Below are 26,706 nucleotides of genomic sequence, written 5' to 3' on the forward strand. Positions count from 1 at the left end.
GACCATTTATGGAGCCCAGCATAGTGAGTAAAGCGTCAGCAGAGGAAGAGAATAGAATGACTTATTTAACAGCTATTCCATGACGGGCGTCAATGTACTGAAATAAAACATCAGGAATGTAAAATATGTGTGCCTTCCAACTGAGCGACCTGCGTTGTTTGTCATACAGTACAATATTTGATCACTCGCTTACTCATCGACTGTACTTTTGTCCTTGGAAAGTCTTTTTGTTCTTGTTTATTGAAGTTGGTATGTCATGGAAGTGGAATCGCAGTAATAACACTGCTACGTTCTTCCACTTCAATTGTGATTCCCACTCAAGGACAATGACTAATGGAACACAAGAAAGCGAGCGCCTTGAATTGATTGTTCTGACACAGAATGCCCCCCCACCCCCGCCATTGTCTCAGACTCCCTCTTTTTGTTTGTTTCCTGCCGTCTTGAGGAGAAATTGACTTTTGTTGGAGGAAATACAACCACAAGGCTGAGCATTTACAATGGAACAATTTGGTGTCGAGCCAAACCTCCTTCATAAGAAGGAAGAGATTAATGTGAAGCCAAATTCCCCGTCATTCTTCCCATAGTTTGTCAAAGGCATCCACATTTTCCTTCAGCTAACACACTGTTCATCTCTCCCACCATCTGCGTAATCCTCACAGATTGGGTCCATGACATCACCGGGCGATAACAACATGAGGGCCGCCGGCTTCTTCGGGAAAACTCTTTAATAGATTGGGCCAGAAATCATAACAAAGTTCAAGGGATTTGGAAAGGTTTTATAGTGATGTACGAATAGATTGTGTCTGTCAGATCTTTTTCCTTTATGATGCATGAGAACATTTGTTCCTGCTTTCAGTGCTTATAGCAAAATGATAGAGCTGGTCATGCTCGGCCCATTAACTCAGAGCAGAAGTTCATCTAGGGTCCTTTGTGAATGGAGAACACCTCCCAAGTCATCCTTAGGGTTTTGGTGACAGCGGAAAGTTTCTGTTTCTCCTTCATTTGCCGTCACGTCCGTCAACTTTAAAATTTTATTTGTTTTAAATTTAAGCCTTTCTGCACAAATGGTTAAATTGTCAGTTTACATCATGCGATTCAGTTTCACTTTTTTCATTTTGTAATCCACTCTATTATGCAACTGGTGAGCAGATTCCTCGAACCGTCCAGCAGGGGTTTTTGGTGTCTGTGGAGAAGCTGATGGAATAAGTGGAACAGAACCAGCAGGGTCGCGATTTGTCACAGGAATAAGCCACGGTCTGAACTCATCGAGTAGAGCCTGGCTTATTCCACTTTCAGCCATTTGAACTGAGTTGCAGAGGAATGGTAAATTAAAGATGGAGCAGATAGGGCAAGAATATGTCAAATGAATCCTTTGTGACAGATATTTCATGAACTCACTGTCCACAGACCTTTAGTCAGTGACTCCATGTCTACAAGTGCTCTCTTGAAAACTAGCACATTAAATCATTGAATATTACATTTAAATTTCATCCTTGTACCAGCATCCAGCATGCAGCTGCTGCATATTTTGGAGATATTCTAATTGATTTTAGTGTGTGCCAACAACCATAAATAGTGTCAGCAGTGAGGCTCATTGAAATGTGCTGGAGTTTTTTTTTGAATTGGGGGATTTACCACTTTGTAGACAGCTGCTTATCATGGGTTGCAGAGTAAATGTATCATGTCATGAGTGGAGCTGTTCTGGTTGGTTTGCTCTACTGACTACAGGAATATCTTTTATTACACAACAATAATAGAACTATGGACACTTACAGCTGTGTTACTTTGCTTAAATATAGTTAGATTCATTAGTTTTGGCAATGGTTATTTCCTGATGTATAAACTATTAAGTGGAAATTCCTAAAATAAACTTTACCTCAGGCCCAATCAGCCTCTTCAGTGCGCCTCCAGGCTTTACTCTTTGCACTGATTCATCCTGAAGATGGGGACATATTGTGTGTGACACAGGTACAGGTGCATTTTAGAGTTGATTGGATCAGATGGATAGAAAGTCAAAAGAAGTTTTATGGGGAAGCAAAACAAAGTACGTTTGCCCTTCAGCTGGCTCGTTGTTGCATCTCATTTGCATGAAGTTGAGCTGTTGCTAAGATTCCTGTGCCAGCTGTTACTAACGCTTTCAGACGCTGCTCTCTTTGTCACTCCAGTCATTTGAAATGAATGACTGCCGGTCACTCATGGTGTCATTGCTGGTGTGAAGAGCACAGAAAGTGTGTCAAGTGTTATATGCCATGCATGGAGATGCTGTTCAGAGCAGTGACTGCAGGGGCTAAACATAGCTGGGACCCTAAATGAGCAGCCTTTGTTCAGCACTCACAAAGGTATTTGCTATCATGTACGTCCCTGAACTACGACTCCAAAGTGAGGTATTACTCTTATCGTTGGCATGAAGTCAGCACACTCGTATGTGTGGCTCAGCAGCTGTCGATTTGACAGTTGAGGGTCTGACTTGCGCTGAATGTATGCACGTGCATGCTTGTCTGATTATATGCATGCATGGCTGTGTGTGCGTGAGCTGTCTTTGTGAGCTGCTACATGTGTCCTCTTGACCTCAATGTTGAACTCTGTGGCCTTGCCCCTGTAAGGGAGAACGCTGGGCATGCGTTGCCCCTTCATGCTTGCCATAATGAGCGCACTTTAGCGCTATGTCATGTTTATTCAAGGGTCTGGGCGTCTCAATCAGTGTTCTGTTTCAGATGTGCAGCTGTGTCTGAACTGCCATGATTAGATCTGACATGCTATATAGGATCACTTTGGTGAACTTCCTTTTGTGGCAGTGCAGATATGACACCTCAATTTCCTTCAAGTAGAGGCAACACTGTTTTAACAAAAAGTCTAAAAATAGTAATGTGCAGCAAAACAGATTTCTTTAGTGTTCTTCTGTGAAGTCACTGTAGACAAAGCTTAGCAGCTGCAAGTCACTCAAGACCATATTTATAGAAGAGTTATGTGTCATCTCACCAATAGTTCTGGCCAGTTTCTCCAATATGTTTGAATAAGATGATGCGCGCATCAGATGTCTTATTTGGGACATGAATTGTAGACTGTAAACTTTATTGTAGGATTACAGCTTTTTAATTACAAAGCAAATTAGGGTGTTACATGTAAGTAGACTGAATTATTATTTTTGATGGTTTGAGTGCACTGAATGCGAGTTTATAAAACCACATCCATTCAAACTGCACAGGACTGATCTCAGGTGATTCCCTGGGTTGACAGGCATCCATCATTCCAGGCATAAGCCTTTTTTTTCCTCATCTTTCTTATCTAATGTAAACAAGTTACAAGGTAAGGTCACAGGAAAATTCAAACGGGAAAAGAATATGATGGTGACATCACAGTACCTGGTATGTGTCTTAACCACCAAGCCAACAGACACCTCCATTTGTTAGAGGCTTCTTAGCACCATTTCACTCTAATCACCTGGGAGAGGCTGCGTAGACATTGACAGATGTAGCAAGAACTTGTAATTAGTGCTTTGAGCGTTTTGTCAAAACCCACAAACTTGCACCTCCATTAGTAATAAATGTCACCTGAGTTAAAAACTTCCAAGAGGGTGTTTGACGGCTTATCAGCAGGAGAGACTTTTTTCAAAATCAACCTGCAAAAAGACCAAAGTATTTTTAGAAAAATAACAATGATCAGGGCGGCACATCGCCTGTGATGTGTGGAATGCCAAACAGTTTTCAGCCAGCAGCAGTGGAGCAGACTGCAGTATATATTAGCCTTAATGGAGCAGAATCTTCAAGAAGTGCAGAGGAAGGGAGGCTTTGGATCGAGGCTACTAGAATTCCAACAATGTTCCAGTTCAGACCTACCACCAGGAGGTTTTCTGTGTTTGTGTTTGTGTGTGTGTGCGTGTGTGGCTGTGTGTGTTGCTGGCATGGAACACTGGAATGGAACGATGTTAGACCAAGTGGTAACTGTGGAATTTTCTCTTCATCTGCTTTAAGCTTCCCTAAACCACCACTGATGCTGCCAGAGACACCATCTCTAGATGATAACAAAGACTAACCAGCTGTGCGAAATACAGTATTCTCCCTTAAACTAGCCTTGCTCCTCCAGCAGGCCTACAGACAGACAGACACGTACACACACAACCTGAGGCCCAAAGTATTCAAACCCTTATAAGGTAAAATCGCAGGTCGGTCTAGAGTGAATCTGTTTTGCAGCGTCCCGGGCGAACTTTGGTATTTGTGGCTGGGAAAAGCATCAAGTATGCAGAAAGGACATCCTTCACTGTTTGTTTTCTCTGCTTCCCTGTATGCATCCTGTGGTTCTGACTGACTGGCTGCTGGCATTACGTAAAAGCCAGACTCCGAGCTTATATATTTTTTTCCACCTCAGTTTGGTAAATGATTCAGCAGAGCCTGACTAAATGAATGTTTTCAGAGCCTGGTTATGAGTATAAACAGCTTTCCATTTTTTTTGGCCTGACGTGTTGATCGGTCCAAATTTGTGGTTTGTCTGTGTGTATACGCTGCACATCTTAGGCGACGTGACATTTTCTGCATACATGTGCCATTTTTCTAAACTTTTGCTAATTCTGGTATTTATTTGATAAAGCATTGATTAACATGCATGTGGCCCTCTGTGTGTGTGTGTATATATATATGTGTGTGTGTGTGTGTGTGAGTGTGTGTGTGTGTGTGTGTGTGTGTGTGTCAGTGCATACCTGAGCTCTCAGCTATGTAGTTAATCATGTCCACCCACGGTCATTCAATAAACCCTGGTAGAAATGGCGACTCACGCAACAGCTATCCCACAATGCCCCCTTCTCCTCTTTTTATCACCAGCTAGTAATTATGTGCTCCAGTGAGAGGCATGCAACTCACACAAACACACACAGAGGGACACACACTCACCTTGATTAGCAAACCTAATGGATCGCTTTGCTCTGTATTCCAAGAACATTCCATAAAGCAGAGGGCCATAAAATTGCTTTCTACCGTCAAAACTGTGACAAGCATTACTGCACAACCACTGCCACCTCCTCTTCTTCATCGTCGCCCCATCTGCTCCTCCTCCTCCGCATCCACCTCTACCTGCACCTCCTACGTCAACCTGCTTCTTCTCATACTGCCCCTCATTTTCCATTTGGATTTATAAATGAAGTCATTCTCAGAAGCCATGTAAATCTGCTGCATGTGGTTTTTTTTTTTTTTTTGGATGCGGCCACTGAATCAAGTGATTCTCTGTACTGTAAAAAATAATTGTTTTTAGTATCAAACCACAGAATTGAAATCCAGCTCTGCATCTCTATGCAGTTTTTAGCCCATTGTTTTGCTTCACCTGCAGACTGTATAGTTGAGTCTCACAGCTCTCATAAACCCTCCATATAAAACGGTACACAGCAGTTTCCAGTAAACAAGCTTTGGCAAGTTTTTTGCTGCCTGTCCAGAATGAAACTCTGTTGGATATGTAACTATGCAGTTTTTGCTAATAGCTCAGGCTTGTAATTGTGTAAGTTCCTTTTGTTTGCTGCTGCCTAGCAGTCAAAAATCACTCACATCTGCAGCTTTATAGTGAGTTTCAACTCTGTCTTCTCAACAAATGCAACATAAGTGAGTAGAGCTCCAACAGGACCTTTAGATTTCACAGTTTGAATGATCAAATTAGGAAACATGTTCACTCACTAGGACAAATTAAATATATACATTAGTATTCTTGCATACGCTTTTCTCAAAATAGGAATATTTTATGTCCTTGAATTGCAAGAGTTGTGGTTTGTGGTCTGGTTGGCAATGGTGCAGAAAATCAACAGTCAGGCAGCAGTACTGAGAGATAGCAAGGTGTTAGCAGAAGATGATACATTTTGTTCTGCTGTGCAGATGTAATAAGTAAATGCCTGTCACTGTGTGCAGTCAGGACACATGAAGCAGCATGATTTGCATTTGGTTTGATTTCACTTTACTGTTAATTTTTCTGAAATGTATCTTGCACCTTTAAGTTTTCTTTAAATATTATTACTATTCCTTGGTGCAGTCAGACTGGGCTTTGACTTGGAAGGTTATCAAGTTTGAGCAGGCGCAGTTGACTCATAAGTCTGATGCAATTCTTAAAAAGTGCAGATGGATGCAGTGTCAGTGTGTGTTTGTGGGTGTTATGTATGTGTGTGGACGTGCACGTAGCACATGCAAGCATTTCACTCAGATGAGACCGAACCATGCAGATGCTCACACTTACAGTCAGCATTTGCACCTACAGAATAGTCTGCACATTGGAGTGAAATCAAGCTCACATTGGAAAACATGTTGTTTTCACTTACAAGTGCAGCCACAGTCAAGTTTGCACATAGTCATGCATTCTTTGCTAGCTTAACTTTCCATGTTGAAGCAAAGGCTCGGCCGGGGGCTATTTTCCTACCAGCTTCGCTTACCCAATGAGGTCACACCATCCAGAATCCTGAGAATGTCAAGAATGGCCAGGTTTAAGAGCTTCTGAACAGCACTATATGTTATCAGATGGAAGGGGGCTGCTTGAGAGGCAAGGTCAAAATGTGATCCACTTCTATAACAGTGAAATGAAGGAGGGGGAAGGGAGTAACATACTTCTTCACCTTATGGCTTCTCTATGGCTAATCTTTGATTCACCTACATCAGATGCCAGGACTTCACTTCAACACTGCTTCATTTAAATTTTAAGTCTGACTTCAGATTATTGCATTATCCTGGTGCCAAAAGCTGGATCTGTCCTAATTTAACCCCAAGTTGTAGATTAGATTGGATTATTTATTTGGAGTTCAAACGCTGTTTGAAAGTGCACCGCAAATGAGCCAGTTGATAACAAAACCAAACGCCTGTCACCATTCAGATGTATGTTTTCTGAGGTGAAGTAGGTCATTTGGACTAATTTTGTACAATAGCACCTTTGCAAACTGAGCATTTGAGCAGTCTTTGTTGTACAGCATAGAGTAGAGCTGCAACAAGCAAATGTTTTCATTATCGATTAATTTGCCGGTTGTATTCCTAGACTAGGCAAGAACAGCAGCAAATCCTCATAATTTCTCACCTTAAAGTAACTGGACCCTTCCCATACCTGGCAGGTACACGGCTGAGGCTGCAAATTCCACAAGAGACACTCAGTGCCAAGATTATTATCATAATTCATATTTTTCAGATTGTTTAAACTATCTTGTGACTCTTTTGGAGGTCTAGACTCCCAGTTTGTGATCCATCAGGTGAGTCTTAGAATGATCAGCATGCAACACAAAACACTGAAATATGACTCTAAGGAATGTCTGTCTCCAAAGGAAAGTATGTAACCTTGTATCACTAAAAATTAGCAGGAGCAGCATATACTGAATACTGAATCTCTGATGCATTGGGCTGTTCATTGTTTTTGTTATCTTTTGAAAATCCTCTGACCTGAGGGTTTATTATCTATAATGTCTGTGTTCTAATCATTATGAAACCTGCCCAGTTATTTCCTGAAAGACAAGATGTCCTGTTGTCCAGCCGAGCGGAGAAGGTGGGTTGGTAGTCTGTATGTTTTTTTGACAGGGCTCAGGCGGAGATGCTTGGTATTCCCTCAAGTGTCTGGAAAGTGTGCAGTTTCCATTACAGTCTGTCTCGTTTCACTCCAGCAGTGGCAATGTTTTTGCATGGAGGCCCGAGGGTAAGGGGCGAGCTCTGTGGCCTTGTGAGTCCAGGTCTCGGTAGTGCAAGTTAAGGGGAGAGAGTGGCTGTGGCCCTCCTAGACACACACATGGGTTACATGTGCAGCTTCAAAGACATAGTTGGACTGCTGGCAGCCTGTTATCACTGACAGGAAAGCCGAAGGAGGCTGCCAGGGTCTGGTTTCAGACTAGTTAGCTAGATGATTGGGGAATACGCTTGTTAGTTAGCAGTCCGACTAAGGTGATACTGGAGGCAAGGCAAACTGCAGCTGTGGATATCGACATCCAACAGCTATAGAGCAACATTAGAATTCATATGGAGCTGTGTTTTTTCCCCCCTCATGAATGTAAACCCAATATCCATCCTCCTTACAGCTCTGTTTTGGTCTCTACCAACTCCTGAAAGAGTCTGTCTGCCTTTTGGTGCTTAGCAGGAAGTCTGCAGTGGGTTAGAACTTCACCAACAGTTGCTTGCAGCTGTGAAAATGTGAGAGTGAATCAGAACAGTAAAGACAGCTAAACAATGAGCTGGAACTCACTTTCGAGCTCTGTAAAGCTGAGTGGAGCCAAGGTGATAATTTAACTCTATAGTTTCATCACTGTGAGTTCTTTATAGCTGCTTTAAGTCAACAATCAGCCATCAAATGTAGTATGCATCATCTTAGTCATTGTCAAACAGCTGTAGCCTACAATGATGTAGTAAATCTTAATATGTTGGATCAATGGAGACTGACACACCGCCAACAGCCCATCTTGCCATTAAAACATAATGATACAGTTAAGGCAACTTTTGAGTGATGCAAAGTCATTAACGGTGTAGAATATCAACTGCAGTAAAGCTGTCAGGACAGTCAATAGGTACAGGCAACAAACTATAACCGTCCCACTGAACAGACATCCTTATACACTGACACAACGGAACCACCTGCTGCTTCACTGACTGAGAGTAGAGCTGTCCAATGGTTTTGTCCTAATGGCCTATCTGAAAGAAATATTAAATATTTTGTGAGTTCAGTTGTGTCTGCTGTTCTTCACTGTCAGGACACTTAGTTGGGAAATACATCCTCCATTTCAGTTCCATAACTATTAAGCTCTCTTTGTAGCAGTGACACTTGCTTTTATTGTCTTTCCTGGCATTTCACATCCGGCATTTTCTATCACACTGTCATAGAAAATATAAGGTGTGCACAAAAGCCCTTGATAAGTGCTCAAATACCCATGAAGTCCGAAAAGTCCTTCTTGGATTCAGCTGGACTGCACCTGATGATGCAGTCAGCAGAGGTGGGTTCACTCTGCCCTACACTACAGGAGTAATTTTCATTTAGCAGTAGTGGTTGTATGTTGTTGGATTCATGTATGTACTTGTTGAGGTTGATGTATTCTGTCGAGCTTGATGTATTTGTGTATTCTGAGGCTGTACGGATGGTGGAAACAATGTGCCTTGCAAAAGGACAAAGAAATCTAAATCTAAATCTAATCTAATTTTCAGATGAACTCATGATTGTTATGTGTTGTGCAACAGAACAGATAGTGGCAGGGAAGTGGTGCATTAGTTCCACAGTGATTCAGCTTCAGCAAAGCCAAAAGCTTTTTATTGTTTGTCTGTTGGTGGGGGCTTTGCTCTGGTTTCTGGTGGTTTCCCATTGCCCTTGTTCTTTTTGCATGCAGGTGGCCATGAATGCAGTTGGCCTCTTTAGTTTCAACATGTAAAAATAAAGAACACAAAGGATTTAATGCTCCAGTCATTTTTGTCATTATCGCATTCATGCATTCATTTCCAAACCCAGTGCAGTTTCTGATATGGTTCTTGCTCACTCTTCAGTAACTATCTAATGCACACGTTTGTGTATCTTATCGTTAAATATTACAAATATTTATATTGTGACTCAGACATCAGGTTATCATCAGTTTACAGGACCAACAGACTGGTGCAGTCATTCAGTAGATGCTACATGATTAGCTGTGTAAATCCATGTATGCTGTGTCACTGAGGTTATTTAATGAGTTTCTCACAACACAGATGACTTTGGAACCTCCTGAAGGCAAAATAGTAGTCCATGGTGTGTTATGACCTACCTCTCAATGCCAGAGACCGCTGAAATTGATTCCACAATCTGCACTTGTGTTTTGCTTAATTGCTCCTAAATTAACTCCTGAAGGTAGGTATTGATTCTTAAAGTTGATCTTGCTATCTTTAGATGGGCCACTGTGAAGATCGGAAACAAAATTGTATCCACAAGCCAGCAAAGGCCCTGAAGAATAAAGATACACAGAAACCATGCAGTGTACGTGCAAAGAATACTGTGTATAAGCCAGTGTGCATCAAACATCCAATTACCAACTGTTAATTGTTAATGTTCAGAGTAACAGCTACAGTGCGGCCACAGCAGTGACTACCTGAGCACAGACCAGACACATTAGAGGTTTACCTGACTGCAAATGATGCTGTTTCTAAAAGTAAAAAATGACACAGTCATCTTGGCTTTTCTCAGAATTCTGTGCTTCTCTGTGCACGAGGCCTGCTCAGTTCTTCTCACACATCATCAAGTTAGCTACCTCACTACTAAATCCCTGCAGTATGGTTAATTCCAAATGGTTTTCTTATTTTATACTTAAGAGCCAGATTGCTGGATCCAGCCCTGCTGGTTAACATTAGCACCTGACCTCTTGTTTCATGCTGAAAGAAGGAAAAAAAAAATTTTTCTGGGAAAGCCCTTCATTAACATTTATGGGAAACCTTTTACCCCATCTTGTTTTTTTTCCCTTTCAATATTAAAACACAGTCCCTTTCCTCATTTTCCATAGCAGCCCCTCCCATACATCTAACTTCAAATGGCTGTTTTGGGAAATCCCTCATAATGGGCAGTTAGTCTGTACTTTGCCTGGCGAACTCTGCTTTTTTCCCCTTTGGGAACACATCCATTGCATTCTTTGGAAATCGTGGGTGTAACCGTGTGGTATGATGGTGTTTTTTTGCTCCAGAACGCAGTGTTTCCATGCTGTTTTTAGGATTCTGGACAGAGCAAAGAGGAGCAACTGCTGGAACACCTCAACAATGAAAAGAATGCAGATATGAAAAGACATAAACAGATTTTTTTTACAATTTAGACAGTATGCGTGGCGTCGAAAGGTGCCTGGATCCTGTGGTTATACAAGCTCGCAGACAAGCTTCTTTTTTTTTTTTTTTTTTTTTCTTTTTTCAGATATCCAGAATGTCAATAGCATGAACCAAAACAGTGTCAGAGCACATGGTGAGAGGAACCTTTGAGGGAACACACTCCTCATATCCAGTGAGGTCAAAATTCTCTGACTCCCTCCCTCACTTGTGTAGCTTTCCTGACCTTTTAGCCGGGGGTTCCCCTTTCTCTGAGCAAGCCAGCACCATACACTAAAGAGGACTCCCTGCGTGGGAGGGAGGAGAGCGAGAGGGAAGCCTTCAACACAAGCTTCATCTTAACGTGACTCACTCAAAGCTCTCCGCCTCCTTTCTTGACCTTACTTGCAGCTCTGTACTCCCCTTTTTGCACTGCCCTTGAAGCGCCAAACATATCTTTCTCCTCCCTTGGAAAAGGCCATGGTCGGTCAGGCTCCGGGCCACATAGATTCAGACAAACCTTTGCAGAGCGTGTTTGGTTGGACATTCCCTTCTGTGGCACACCTTGGGCCTCATAAATGTTGAAACAACTTAAATATGTGGAACCGCTGGGCATTTTTTCTTTGACTTTCCGGGGGCCTCAACCCATGGAACAAAAACAAACACAATGGGGATCCCGACTCAAATCATCTCAACTGAATCATCTTTTGGTATACACAAGATGGGTGCCAAGTTTTGATTCTGTAGGGGTAATAAGAGTTGGTTAACCGCACATTCGGAAAGCTTGACAGGTTATGGGAAATGACTTCTGGTGACAGTTGTCAGGCATTCCACTTTCCATAGTTCCCTTTTCAATCCCAAACCATATGTACTTCCACCAAACCTCCCTGGCAGATGTCTGCTGAAGCATATTGCCATCTTATATTCATCTGTTTCCGAATGTCTTTCAGTACAGCGTCATTTAATTGTTCAGCAACAGCTTTTAGAAATTTCAGGCAGCCCACTCTGTCTTTCCAGCTCGTTAAAGTGCTATACCACTGAGTTTCCCAAGCTCCTTCAAAGGGTTGCTTCGCCCAGATTACTGTACGCATTTTCTCAGTTTTTCTTGTGGAGGTAAATCAAGAGGGTTCCATTTGTTGTTGAAGCAATATTTATTTATTTATTTATTTATTTATTTATTCTTTTTTTAATTTGCCCAGGTCAGGTATCCCCATCTGAAGTTTCAATACAACATCAGCTTGTTTTTCCGGAGACAGTGTCCCCACTGTTCTGGACAGTCCACTGAACATGTTATCGTAGGGAGTACTTTGGTAGGACGTAGCACCAATGAAAACAGTGAGATCTGTGGATTATATGTGCTAACCGTTTATACGCTACATTTTTGTTGACCATTTATACAGTTTTAGATTTTTTAATGTGTTTGCCATCTTTCCACACATGATTTGTCTTCTGTTCATTTCTGTGCAGTATGAAAATCAATTAACAGACTGGTGATTGCAAAAGCCTAAAACTCATCATGATTGTTATTTGAACAAAAACAAAGGCAGACTTGATGTTTAGTATGATGGATTGCACAACCCAAGTAAGTTTCAGTCAGTTTCTGCAAAGAGATTTACATATTGTTTAGAATTTAATAGAAACCAGTGGATGGCTTCAATGGTTTGGCATGCAAGAGTTGCAAAGTGCTTAGCTGTGATGTAAAGTATATGCAAATTGTAGCAAATGGACTTAAACAGTGCTGTATGGCCTTTTGCTCACACACAGACTTTATAGTGACACTGTGGCATGTGGAGTGATTAACAGACATAATAAGGCTTGTCACCCTTTACCGGAGATGTGGGTGGTCCTGTGTCTGTCAGCCCAGGTAGGCCAAAGGTGACGGCGAATGGGGTTTCCCACTCAGGTTACCTTCTAGAAAACAAAAAAGAGAGAGGAAGAAGAAAGGCTTCTGTTCTCTTTATGTCCCTCTCAGCATGGGCAACACTTAAATATGAAATGCGACTTTTTACTGATCTGGCTGTTAGTGTTTTATTGCTTTTGATGATAACATCAGGTAAACAGTTCAAGTGTAAATGTCAGTTTATTGGAGAGCTATCAAGAACTTATAGCCCTTCTTAAAAAGTTGGAGGACAGTGGGGCAACCTTTAATCAAGCTAGCACTCACAGTGCATACGCTAGCCCTCCAATTTTTGGAATATTTCACTTCTTTTCCAGTTGATGTCATATAGCACAGGCAGTCTTGGTCATAAAAGCATTTTATTAGCGCTGCTTGTCGGTGGTATAGAGCGCAGCGACCTGGAGGGCATGCAAGCTGTTCGTCTTGAGAACAAACAACCATTGCTGACGTACAACCAGCCTGCATTGCAGCAGTGCTTGAAGAGGTTGCCAAATATTTTGTTTTCCTGAAGAAAAGAGCAATTCAGCTTGAATTCTTGCTTGTGAATGTAATGTGTAGTAAATGAAGCTATATTTTTCAGCCATGTCATGATGTTGGAATTTTTTTTTTTTTTAAATCAGACATAGGGAAGCTAACTTTGGGGAATGGTGAACTGTAATTCTCCATGAGGTAGGTGAGTTTATTGGCTTTTCCCCCTTGTTTGGGTATAGAGATCCATTCTGTGGGGGTCAAACCCAATAAACATAGAGGAGTCGATGCCAAGTGGACATGAATTTACTGAAGCCCCCCACCCTGCTTTTCCCCACAGTGGAGGCTCACATCCATTCCTAACCAATGGCCTCCATCCTCTTGCTTTCCAACAGTCCCTAGCCTGCAGCTCTCCTGTATTTGTGGAGCCTTCACAGTGAGAGGTAAGCAGCAGACACATTCTTTACAGCCCTGCTGATTGGAGCAAGCGCTTTATTTGCTCTGGGACAGACTTTGGACTTGTCAAACAGACTCATATTTCTGTTTATTTTTGCAGTACTCGCCTCCACTTGGGTGTCTCTCTGTAGTATGCGAGCGTGCACTGTGACCAGCAAGGTGTTACAGTACAAGATGTTACATTTGCCTCCCTGCCTTTTGTTAATACAGTTTCTCAATATTTTGCATTTCCCTCCGCTTTAACTATATACTACTGCATTTTTGACAGTTGCTTCCTGCTGTCCTGCTTAGAAATGTTCCTGATAACAGCTGTTCTCAGAGGTTAGGAGTGTTATCTAAAAGTGATTCTACACACCTTATTTAACAGAGGTACTCCTTAATCTGTAATCATTTCTAAGAACCTCTGTCGTTACAGTGCTTATCAGTAACATGCCACAAATCTTGTATTTAAAATAGAAAATGGGATATACATGCTTGGAGCTTCAGTCTCTTGGAGGTAGAGGCTTTGTTGTATGTATAGCCTCCCCCCTGGTTAACCCTTTCCACAAAATGACAAAATACTACTTCTGTTTCCTTGGTAGAGTCTTTTGTATTATCAGCCCCAATTTGAGACCCATGTTCATTGAGCGATTCATGATGGGATGCAATTTTGGTGTTCTCTTTCAATTTTGGTTTTCCAACTAAAAATAATAAAAGGAGCGGATAATGAACAGACGTTAGGGCATTAATAGAAAACTAATTATGGAGAAGTCTTTAATTCTGTTTAATGAGTGTCTGCACAGCTATCCATCCACACTTTTATGTGTAATTAAATGAGGGGTACAGCAGCCTTTCGCAGCCCTCCAAAATGCAGTTACCTCTCTCACATGCGCACACATACACACACACACACACACACAGACACACCATATGCTTTTACAAAGCTGAAGACACCCCATTTAACTAGGCATAATGCCCTGTGCTTTCAGTGTGTTTCTCCCTCTCTTTTCAAATGATTTGTGTAATCCTGACCTCGCTGCTATCTCCCACCATTTAGACGGCTGTAAATGTTTCCAAGCAGGACTTAAGTGTGGCATTTTCCTCCTTGGAGCCCTGATATCCTGGGAGCCCCAAGTGAAAGCAGTCTGGCAGTGCAGTAGGTTTGGCTGAAACAGCTCTTTTACTGGGGCAGACTGCCAGATCCTTGTGGTCGATGTGGTGTGAGGGTCTCCAGATCTGCTACTGTTAACTGTGCACGCCTTCACATTGACCTACTTCTCAACATTTATGTAATCCTAAAGCTGATGGGTGGATTGCAGGGGGAGCAGGGGGGTTGTCATGGCTTGGTTAACCACAGGTATGTTCCAACATACACTAAGGATTTGTTTGGATAACGCAAGGACAGGCCATGGAGGGTTTGTTTTCTCTTGGCTGCTGCTAAATGAGTTGCTGTCATTTCGTACTTTGGTTACAGGCTGTGACAGCACTAACCCTCGCAGTTACTTCCCTTTAGGAATGCACCGTTTGACCACCATGACAGCATCAGACTGGGCCCTTTTTTCCATGTATGCACCCACCTGTGTGACTCATGTATGAGTGCTTTGTGTGTCCGTTGTGATTACTGTTCCCACAAGAGAGACTGGAAAAATAATCATTAAGTATTGATTTCCTTCACACTCTAAAATTCTGATTTCTTTCGCTGAGCATCCTCTTTGTGTTTAGTGTGTGCGCCTGTGTGTGTTTGTGTGTATGTGTGTGTGTGCAATGGACTGTAAGAGGTGTATGAATGTAACAATAGCCCTGTCAGAACCCCATTATAGCTTCTGTAGATTTTCTCCCACATGGCTGCCATTTATTCCAGCTTTCAGGCGCTCTGTCTGAAGAAGCACTCAGTGAAACCACTGCCTGTGGCATCCCTTTGACAAATTAATAATTGAGCCATTTAATCGCACTTACTTGGAAGGTTCAGATAGCTTTGTCTACCTAGTTGTTGCATAGCTAATGAGATTTGTACATTTATTTTGAATTCCACTTGGTCAATTGCCCTGAAATGCAGTAATTGTTCCCATTCTGTAATCCATTGGTCTTTGAACTTTCCTCCGCAATAGACGTCTGCTATCTGTTACAATCATCATCTGTGTTCTGGATGTCCAGCCAAAACTTAGCTATGACGCACAAGAGTCACTGTTCAAACTTGTGCCCATGTGTCAATACAAACAAGTCACTTTTTTCCCTTTGTTTTCGCACGGCTCTTTGAGTCAGTACACTACAACTTTTGGCTGATTGTTTCTGTATGTTTTTGGGTCCTTTGTTATTTGTAAAAGAAGCCTCGAAGCTACACCAGTCAATGTTTTTATTTATAACACAAAAGCACTCATAAACCCTCTGTGCATCACCTGCTCAGGACCAAACAGCAGACAGACAAACTAGCTGGTGAACATAGTGGAACATCTGGCAGCTACTGAGCCAGATCGTTCCTTCAGGAGTTGTTGGAGAACAAAACAGAGCTAAAAGGAGCGTGACTACTGGAGTTACATTCGCCAGATCGCTAGAAACACGGCATCAGATGAATGCTAATGGTGCTCTGTGTCTGCTGGATGTTTAAAGAGGCCAGCAGTTCCCAATCTTTCAAAATAAATTAAATTAGCTTATATTTAACATGCACGAGGACAAACAAACAAAAGGTCAGACAGTGTGAGTCAGTGAGTTCAGGCTCCTGAAAAACTCCCAAGCTGAATAGCATGTTGTGTTACTGTGGCAGCCTGTAACCCTGAGTGTTCATGTCATTAGCTTTTAATACTGTGATTTCAGTATTTATTGCTTTTTTCTTCTCTTTTGATATTTGAAAACCTAAGACATAGTTGATGTAAATGTTGCCATCACAGCTGTTAACATGTTCGCCATATCAACATTATGAGGTGATAATCAGTTTATCAGTCAGTGAAGCAGTTGCAACTTCTTCTGCCTCATTCAGGTCAACAAAAGAATCTGTTTTTAAAATGTATTGCCTAATTTTGTCTTATTTTAAACAGTTTAAATAAAATTTTTACACTGGACAAATTTATCGAAGGCAAGAAAAAATAAATAATTATTATTTGTGACAAAATTCCTGCTTAAAGTCCTCTTAATATAATATTGTGCCATTGTTTTCATGTACTTTTTAAATGCACAAACTGCAGCTGATAACTTCCATTTAAAGGGGTTGACCTCCTTGCGTGTGAGGTGCAGAGGAATGCTGTATCCCCATTATGTCGGAGCGTGGGACTCTGTTGCCTGGTGTAGGGAGGCTAGGATGACCTTCAGGAATGCTATTGTTGTGTACTCTATTCCCTTTCCAAATGCACTGTGCTCTATCAGACTGATGGTCCTTTTTAGCAGAATGCGATATCCACGGGTACCAGGGGCGAGAGAAGGGAGGAGAGGTCCACAAAAAGCCCCAAATAAAAGGCTGTTCTCTCTGCTCCATCTCCCCTGTCCTGTGCTGGAACGGCAGGAATGTGGCAGGCAGACCGGCTGGATCTCAGAGCCTTCAGCCCCTAATGAATTTTAAAAGGCCTTTTTCATTCAAAGCAGGGTGCTGGCTAACAGCATGTTGCCTGGCCAAGCACTGGGAGGAGGGGGGGTGCTGGCAAAGTGAGCTGGCATCTAAGCCGGGTGGGGTATTGGATGTCCCTCACAGTGAGAAATAATAGGCCACTCTGCATGAGAAGCCACTGTAGGAGCATTCTTGACCCTGCCACGAGGGTCTAAAGAGAGAAGAGGGAATGTGAGAGACAAAGACACTGAAGTACAAGAGGAAGAGAAGTAGGGCCAGAGAGGAGAGTGGCTAAAAAACAGGATAATCTGTTAAAAAAGAGCCTCCAGTTTAGTCAGAGGTCATCATATGAAGCTTAAAACGTCTGTTCATGTTAGAGGAGTCGTTTCACATTTTGGGAAATACACTTATGTGCTTTTTTACCCGGAGTTAAATGAACATGAGCCACAAAGCAGCAGTTAGCTTAATTTAGCACAAAGACTGAAAAGGGGACACTGCTAGCCTTGCATACTGAACAAACATGAAAAGTGTTGAACTATTCCTTTAAGGTGCTAGTGTGGCCTACACTAGCACCTTACTGCTGACGATAACTGAGTGTTTCGACAGAAAATTACCTTCAGTCTGACGGTATAATGACCTCTACTGTGTGCCTCCAACATAATGAGCACTGTAACTACCAAAACCAGTCAGATCAGGAAGTATTGACAAAGATATACCTGACTCAATGATTAATGGACCTGAAATTGGTGACTGCATGCGGTGGATGGATTTATGTCTTGGTAAATGCAATATGAATCACATGAGGAAACTGCAGAACCTTAGCTTCAAGCTTACTCTGCTGTCATTAACAGTGTATCTCTGGTGTGCTGTTTAGGACTTGAAGTGGCATGCTTATTGTATTCCTGCTGTACAGCGGCTAGCTTTGTCATTCATGATTACAGCACTTAATGCTCTGCAAAAACCTACACCACAACTGATAACAAGCATTCATTTTATTAAATGAATAAGGAGAAGATGGCTTAAGAAGAAAACACTTAAATGTCAGTAATATTCATTGGCTGGTTTATCGTTGAAGGACAGCTGCCTGTTAGTGCAGGCAGTTCTCTGTTTGTCTATGAATAACATGGCCGTGACTCCAGAACAGTACGTCCAACAGACACGTGTGTGAACAATGTGTGGTCTGCGTGAAAACTGAATTAAAACAAGAGTTGTGGCTGAAAAGTGTGAGATATCAGTGAGTGCAGAAGGTATGTCAGAACAGAAACCTCATTGAAACCTCTCAGTGTGAAAGCAGGGAACATCGTTCCAACAAAGCACAAGTATTTGGGTTATCTGCTTCACTGAATCGCTGTTGCTTTGATAACATGCTGATGGTAGCGTCAAAATGTGGCGTAAACAACTTGAAGAATGCAGGCAGGTGGAGGTGTGATGGTGTTGGGGGGGGGTTTCTTGGCTTACGGTGCCAGCTGAGAAGTGTTTAAACACCACACTGTATGGAAACAGTGTAGGTCGCTTTGTGGCCATTGTAGTGTTTTCAAATGAATCCGCCAACAAACAAGAGGTGCTCTGATAACTCCTAGGATCTCAGAAACCAGCGGGGCGTCATTTGGGATGAGATGCAGCAACATGTAGCATTTCTTTTTAATCCGTGCAAAGCCTGAGTGTTGTTTCACAGTCAGAATCCCGAGTGGATTGTTTGGGACTTTGAATGCTGTGGGATTCAGGATGTGGACCAGTTCCTTCTGGGAGAAGTACTTTTTCTGAAGTCTTTCAGAAAGTAGAATAATTTGGTGCAAAGGTGTCCTAAATCCAGCACAGCCCATGCTTACCTGTCCTGTTTTTGATGTTGTCATAGGCCAAAATGGGCATCTGCTAAGTGAAGCTGATTCTCTGTCTGCATCCAAAAAAAAAAAAAGGCCAAATCTGGAAGCCATTTATGGGCCAGAGCCAGCTCACACCTGGTCGTACAGTGCAAGGACACTTAAATGACAATGAGACCGAACCAATACATGGTGCTGATGTAAACTGCAAGTTTAATTCACTGGAAACTGATGTTGGAAGAGATACTGCCACTTGGCTCTAAAGCCAAAAATTGATACTAGATAAGGTTTGCTTTGTGACATTTTAGTTGTTCTTATTCTAGTTTTTCTTGCAGGGTTTGGCCACCAGCCTTTGTTTATTTATAGTAAGTGATGAAGCCTGTAATTTATGTATGTGTAGTCAGATGTATGTCGGACCACTCACAAACTGTATACACAAGACCATTACATCACACAGTGCGCAATCACTCTTCTCCTCAGTGTGCACTCATGTTTTAGTGGGAGGAACTCCACTAAAATGTGGTGACATGATACTAATGTAGTTTTTCTTTTTCAACACGAGCATTTCTTCTTTTTTTTTTTTTTCTTCTGTCCTTATTTTCCGTGTGCACTAAATCTCTCATCCAAACTCATGAGCTACATTTTTTTGGTCCCTGTAGAAAGACAGTCTAATTGATGTTCTCCACCTCACACACCCAGCAGACAGAGCTGATATCATGCTGTTGTCTATGTATAGGGGCCATTAAGTTTCACATGGTGAGGGGGGTGGTTCAACACCCTTTGGGTCACATCACCTCCAGTGATGTCAGAGGAAATGCCAGAGAGATGAAGTAAAGAGCTGCTTCATACAGTCCTGCAGATTCCTGGGCAGACAATCACTGTGATAGTGGAGGCTCGAGTGTGCTACAGATAGAAGAAGAAAGCAAAAAGCAGTGGCTGATAATGATGGTGGAGACACAGCGCAGCGTGTGTGATGTGTGTGGCCTTGTTGTCAGAGTGTTGTTTAATTATATACTCAATATGATGTGGGTATAAAATATTAGGTGTCTGCTTTCCAGCTTTGTTGTGCAAATCTGGCCTGGCTGATGGGCACAGACATGCAGACAAGGTCTTTGTTAATACATTAAATATTTGAGCTGAGGTTTCCTCACTAACGATGAACCAGTAGGAATAACTCTGCTGGGATAAGCTGAGACTCAACAGCAATGGGACACAAAAATACAACATAACACATAAGTAACATCAAAAGTACAAGTTCTCTTTCAACCATTTGGATTATTTACACCCTCAGAATCTGACTCAACCTTTTATTTGCCACCCAACATATCTACAAACCCAACTAAATGAATAGCAGAGAGTGCCTTGGCGGTGTCTTTGTTTTGCTCAAACAAAAAATGAGAGGGATTAACTGTTACCTACACTTAATATGCTGCTTGCTGCCGCTGTCGAAGCTTTTAAGAAACCACTAATACATTTGTGAAGCCAGTTCCTTTGAGGGACACTGTGTTCTGCCTGATTAAATGAAGCAGAAAGACGAGCGAAATGCCTGCAGTGAAGATGTAACACGGAGGAGGAAAGTTGGAGTACTCTGTGGGGTCATGCTGTCTTACTTCTGGAAAGTGAGCACATCAGAGAAGCGCTACTGGGTCACAGGTCCAGTTAAAGAAACAGTCATCCAAACAAACAGCTGTGAAAAGGAATGCATAGGAGCATGTTAATGAGTATACACTCAGTTGCCAGTTTATTAGGTACACCTCGCTAAAGTTAATGTAGTCTAATAGTCGTGCTGTTGCTTCATGAGGGTTATAATGTTTTTGTTCTAACTGTTTTAGAGGTGTTGATACAAATGTGTGATCATTTTGGAAGATCTAGTTTTACAGAGCGATGTTTCTCTTGTTTAGCCTACATTGATATGAATAGGTGGACGGAATAGTAGAAACACCTGTCGGTATAATGCAATACAACTGAGCTGCAGCCTCCAAAACAATAGTTGTAAGGAGGATTTATTGCAGGACTTGCTAGATTTAGCGAGCTGTGCCTAATAAAGTGCATAATGCCACTTTGTGTAAGTATTTGTGGTGAATGTGAACTGAATGTGTGGGTGGGTTCGAGGAAAGGACCTTTGTGTATTCATGTGTCCTCATGCAGGCCTTCGTTGTGTTATCTGGGAATGCATGGCAGTCTACCTGGATGACCTCATGGTTTGGCCTTCTGCAAGTGAGGAGAAGCAGAAGCATTTTGTTGGCCAAAAAGCACAGTGAGCAGGCTGAGGTCATAGTGAGATAGGGCCTGTGGAAACACTGATGCTCTCGCTAACATGACTGGCCTTGGAAACTACCCCCGCAGGAACCCCAAAAACAGGACAGTAAAATCACTCTGGGCGGTCAGACGGGAGAGCAGACCAGACGAAGTCCAGCCAGAAACAGACCTGCTCTTTTCTCAGGTTTCCAGTTCAGCAGAGGGGACATGCAGGTTAAATGTGGATTTCCATCCAGGGAATGCATTTCATAATATATGCTAATGTTATCCGGGTGGCAGCCATCCTTTCACTTCCTTCCTATAAATATATGAAAGACAGGTGACCCAGAACATGGGGACAGGAAGAGGCTTTTTTAGAGTTTGTGTTGGTCCTTCAGCGTACCTATTTTCCGCAGCCACTGCCTTGTAAAACTTTTAACACACTTCCTCCAAAATGACATCATTTCATGGCTCATTAAGATGATGTCATTGCAACCTGTTGGTGAGAAAAGGTTTCGTTTCTTTGCACTCAGGCTCAGGAATCTGGGTATTGCGAGTTACTGTGCCTCACAGAAATTCATAGAAAATCCTCAAACTGATTGTCCTCATCTTGTAAACGGGTGTCTGTTTAGAACTGGACCATATTTGTGAAGATAGGAAATGCTGATGGTGCAGCCCATTTGGTGGGATGGCAAACTACACGTCATCATAGTCATTACATCATTCCAGGAGATGCTTCAACCGTGTCTCTGTTTGTGCCCTTGTGTTTGTTCCAGGCGGAGCATATGAAAGCAGCCCTGAAGGATTTGAATCTGAACATTGTGGAAATGACTGATGAGACTGCCATACTGGATGGAGGAGATGTGCTTTTTACAGGTAAACTTTGTCCCCTCAATCATTATTACACCAATCAAGCAACAGCCAGAGGCCACCCACATATGGAAGTTATATCACATAGTTGCATGAAGTAGCTTTAAAGAGGTGGCATCATGACGTTTGTATCTGCTCATACTGGGAGCAAATGTGGAATTGACAGCAGACTTCAGTGTTCAGAACGTCTGTCAGTAAGAAAGCGTTTGATGGATCACACACCATACTGTTGATTTTGATTTTCTTACAGCTTTTAACTGCAAAAGTTCATCCTGTAAGTTGAACTAGGGATGTGTCGGGGACAATGCACAAAAACATTAACCTTATATAAAGCAAGGAGAGGTGTAATGCAATGCAAATTCTATTTTTATGCTGGTGTCCCTCAGCACAAAAGTTCCCAATATGATAGTAAATGAGAATTGCTCAGCGCACAGTAAACTGGAAAAACATATTTTACGAGCGTCAATGCATTCAATTTGATTTCCAGCACTGCGCCCTTTACGTCAATCAGCACACAGATAAGTCCCTTTTTGGCTTCGACCCGTACAATAAATATCTGGTTCTCGTGAGCAGCTTCACAAAAACTTTACAGGAGGAGTCCATGTTTTTCCACCTTGCTTCAATGCTTGAGGTCAGTAATGACGTGTTTTCTACTTTAGATTATCCCCCTCACGTCCATAAAGAAACGCAGAAATTCTCCCACCATTCCAAAACATATTTAACAGAGCAGCGTGATGTTCATGTTTCTAGTCGGCTTGCAGGAGTCTGATGAAATCTTATGACAGGATGCTTTGTGTTGTGGTCTTCTGTGCCACTTCTCAGCATCTCAAGACACATCATGTGTCATTTCTTACGTAACTGACTTCAACTTGGGTTTTACTGTCAGCCATTTCTTTCATATAAGAAGTATGTACTGTATGTACTTATGGCAGAGCAGGAGAGATTTTTAAGTGTGTCCATGAGTACATGTCTGTGTTTCGGGATCCTCCACACAGCCTTTCCCCTGTACGGCCTCGATGACCTGGTGCCTCAGTGCACTAAGAAGAAGAATTCTCGAAAAATAATCTATAGCTAAAACATTGTGTACCATACTGCGTGGTCCGATTGCAGCTCTCACCATGGGCCTCTTATTCCTGTCATCAGATAATAAAATTGATGAAGGCAGAGAGTCAAGAGCATGGTGGTCTTTATTAGATCTTCTGTACATTCTGTTGCAGTCGTGTGGTGAGTTAAAATGTGGGTCAGTGTCTTCTACACTGCACAGGCAACTAGGAAAAAGCATAGTACACTTAATTGGGTTTCTAGACACTGGCTTTGTGCTCTCGTTCCTTCCAGCTGAAATCGGTTTCACATGGCAGGGCTAGAAACATTTCCTGTTGGCAGGGCCCCGGCTAACGGCTCATTTTGTAAAGGCTCAGCAGCTACATTAGGAGTCCATCCCTGAGCTCAGTGTGCTGCTGCAGCCTTGCCAGGCATTCAGGGTTCTGTCTGTTTTAGCCCCGCCATATTGACCACAGTTGGCCTTTCTCACAAGCGAGCATAAAGTGCACTCTGTGGTGACTGCAGTGTTCAGCTGCTGTGGCTCCACAGGCTCGCTGTGTTGCTGGTAATCAAGGTTTTTAGACTTGAAGATGAACTTTTTAGCTGTTGTATGTATATTCATGATTTGGATATTATGCATTATAGTCCATATTCCCTCTGCTGTCTGCCTTCACAACTGCTCATAGTTCATTTGTAATGCTTCTGGTATGGCCTCATTACCTTGTGTATCTTTTTAGATATGTACAGTTATGAATTAATGTAAGTGCTGATTTAGTAACCATTCCACATGTAGTTATTTAAGCTTAAGCTTTGATCGTTTTTAGCTCTGTGATTCACAGTGTTTTTCTGTCTTTTCCTGCCTGTTGTGTTACTCAATGCAACATCTCACTCAGTTTGAGAGGCTCAAATGCTGTTATCAGAAAAGGATAACGTCATGCTGCTGTGCTCCAGGTTGCAAGCGGTATAAATGCAGGGATCACTCCTAGCTAACATTACTATTCGGTTTTGGTGTGTTACATGATGTGATTGGAAAGGCGTAAACTAATTCTGAAATATCATGGCACATCTTGGACACATTTATTTAAGCCTGTGAGTGAAAGGCTCTGGATGTAATCAAGCTTGCAATGCTGTAACACGTTATGCTCACTGGCTCACATATTTCTGTATAATGTTCTTGCAGATGACGTCCAATACAAAAATGTCTTCCAAGCACTTTAGCAATGATTGTTTTGTGTGGCGTGAAGAGGCTGGCAGCACATACCTGCTTCGTTACATTACATTGTCAGCTTGATTACATCCAGTGTGTTTTACCTCCAGGTTTCAATAATAATGTCCAAGATGTGTGTTGACATTTCAGAATTAATGTATGCCTTCTCTAGTGTTTTGTGTTACACTATCAAAAGATAGTGGTAGCTAAGAAGTGGCTGAATGCTAACCTTAGTTGTTCTCTAATTGTAGTTAATGGGTTATCAAATATGTTGTTTTACCTTGACATATGGCTCAATGTCAAATGGGGCCATATTTTATGCTTACCAATAAATATTTCCCTCCTGAATTTCATTCTCCATTGCCTTCACAGTTGTTGTTATCTGCTATCATTTCACTGCTATCGGGAAGCATGGTAATGATAACAGTTTGTCAGATGTCCTGCGTTTATACGACTTACAATCTGGAATACAACAGTACGACCTTATCCTTCTGATAACGGTGTTTGAGCTTCCTACCCTGAGGGTTATGTCAGGGGAAAATGGCTGCTGTGTGAATGTGGTCTATTGCCCTGAATTTGAATTTGAATTTGACATTTGTTCTGTCCTCAGGCCGAGAGTTCTTTGTGGGTCTTTCCAAGCGGACCAATCAGAGAGGAGCAGAGATCCTAGCAGATACCTTTAAGGTGAGTTTCCATGGTGCGATGGTGTAAAAAGTGGCCAAATCACAATTAATACTTAAGTGCTATAAATATTAAGACCTTTCTATGTCAGTCATTTTAGAGAAAGTACAAGTGATCAATTACATAATCTGTATACGCAAGCCCTAAAGGAACAACACTAACATATTAGCACCTTATAAAGCTAACATGGCAAACATGCTAAAAGTTGCCTAGTTACACACAGACACTGAGTAACATCCACTTTTTTTTAGGAGTCGTGTTTCTGACCACCTGTCAAATGTAAGTCCAATGTTCACTCTCCCATTAGCTCTATTTTGGTTTCCATGCAAAGCTGAGGGAAATCATGGTGAAAGTGAACCAAAACAGTAAAGCTCTGTAGACCTGAGAGAAACTCCAGAGTGGGGTTTTAATATCTCTGTGGATGTGTCACTACATGCTAATTTCCCCATGACACATCTGACCCATTGTTTATATAAAAATACTGATTAGAGCAGCTTTCGGTATCAATAAATGAAAGTAAATAGTCTATCTTAAACCTGTCTCAAGACAAAATACAGGTAGGTTAGTCCCAGAAATGTACTTAAAATAACTGAAGCTTCAGAGGATGAATGGCAGCTTTGTGTATCATTATGAAAATACAGAAATTATATTGCTTCTGTGTGCTGTTCTGGCCACATTACTGTATGACAATGGATGACCATTTTAAAATAGATTCCCCTTTTTAATATAAAACCACCGCTTACTTCTTAAGTCCCTTAAATGGTCCCAAAACGCAAACCTGCTGTGAGTGATCAGACATCACAAACAAGAAATGAAGAGATAAATATGTTATCAGTCATAAAAGCTTCAGACCACAAAGATAACAGCATCATCACTCCATTTCGCCTACTTTTTCCATTCGGTTCTACCTCCCCTCTCCCATTCCATTTCTCCCTCCATCCATCTCTGCCTCACCCCCACCTCCTCTTCTCTATCCATTATATCTCTGCCTCCATTTGTTCCTTCCCTGCATTGGCTTTGCTGTTCCGGCTGTGGATGTCCGACTTCCAGTCTGTGCCAGGGCCATGCTGTCTGTGCCGACTATATATTGTGGAAGACATACAAACATGAACTGTTGCTAGGAGATTTGGAAAGCCTTTGACACGCCTGCTGGCTGTTCAGAGTACCGTGGTGTGTTTGTAAGCTAGCTAGTTAGCAAAAAGCACATTTGCTGTTGAGTTCATGTCAGACTACAGAGACAAACTGACATGTTTATTCATCCACCCAGCACTTTTCTGCAGTGACTGCACAGGCTGGGTAGAACTCTGAATACACTATATATATATTTGTTTATACATTACATTGTGTAGGGGACAACAAAAATAGTCTGGGAAGTGAAAGTTTTATTGGCCTAAAAGTGAGAGTAACCACAAAGATAAATACTTGTGCAGAATACAATTAAAAAGTATTTCTCCTTTGTTATTTTGCACCACTGAAGCGGAGCACTCTGAGGGTATTGATTGATGGATGCAGCTTTAAAGAGTCCCAGCGGCAATTAGTCGTTAGTGGCCAGGTCCAGGCCTCAGCCGGCTTTGGGGCATTTTTAATCGGCTATTGATGCAAACTTCTGCCACCTCTGTATGCAGTGATTAAACCAGCAGCTGATGACGCTGATTAAAAGGGTGATTTGGGAGGGTAGGACCTTTCTCGTGAATCACTCTATGAACGCCTTTGTCCTGTGCTGTTATTACTTATATATATATATATATATGTATTCCTCACGGTTCTTACATATTGCTGTTGAG

At 42.0% G+C, this 26,706-nt stretch overlaps 1 protein-coding gene across 3 annotated transcripts in view; it reads left to right on the top strand.

Moving 5' to 3' along the window:
- ddah1 (dimethylarginine dimethylaminohydrolase 1) overlaps positions 1–26,706 on the top strand; it is a 73,913-nt gene that overhangs the window by 30,346 nt on the left and 16,861 nt on the right. For all 3 annotated transcript variants that reach the window (XM_076726110.1, XM_076726111.1, XM_076726109.1), the window contains 2 exons: positions 21,900–21,999; positions 24,852–24,925. In XM_076726110.1, coding sequence (XP_076582225.1) covers positions 21,900–21,999; positions 24,852–24,925 — 174 coding nt within the window. The remainder of the gene's footprint in view (positions 1–21,899; positions 22,000–24,851; positions 24,926–26,706) is intronic.

Source organism: Chaetodon auriga, chromosome 3, assembly GCF_051107435.1.
Source record: "Chaetodon auriga isolate fChaAug3 chromosome 3, fChaAug3.hap1, whole genome shotgun sequence".
In the NCBI taxonomy this organism is placed as follows: Eukaryota; Metazoa; Chordata; class Actinopteri; order Chaetodontiformes; family Chaetodontidae; genus Chaetodon; species Chaetodon auriga.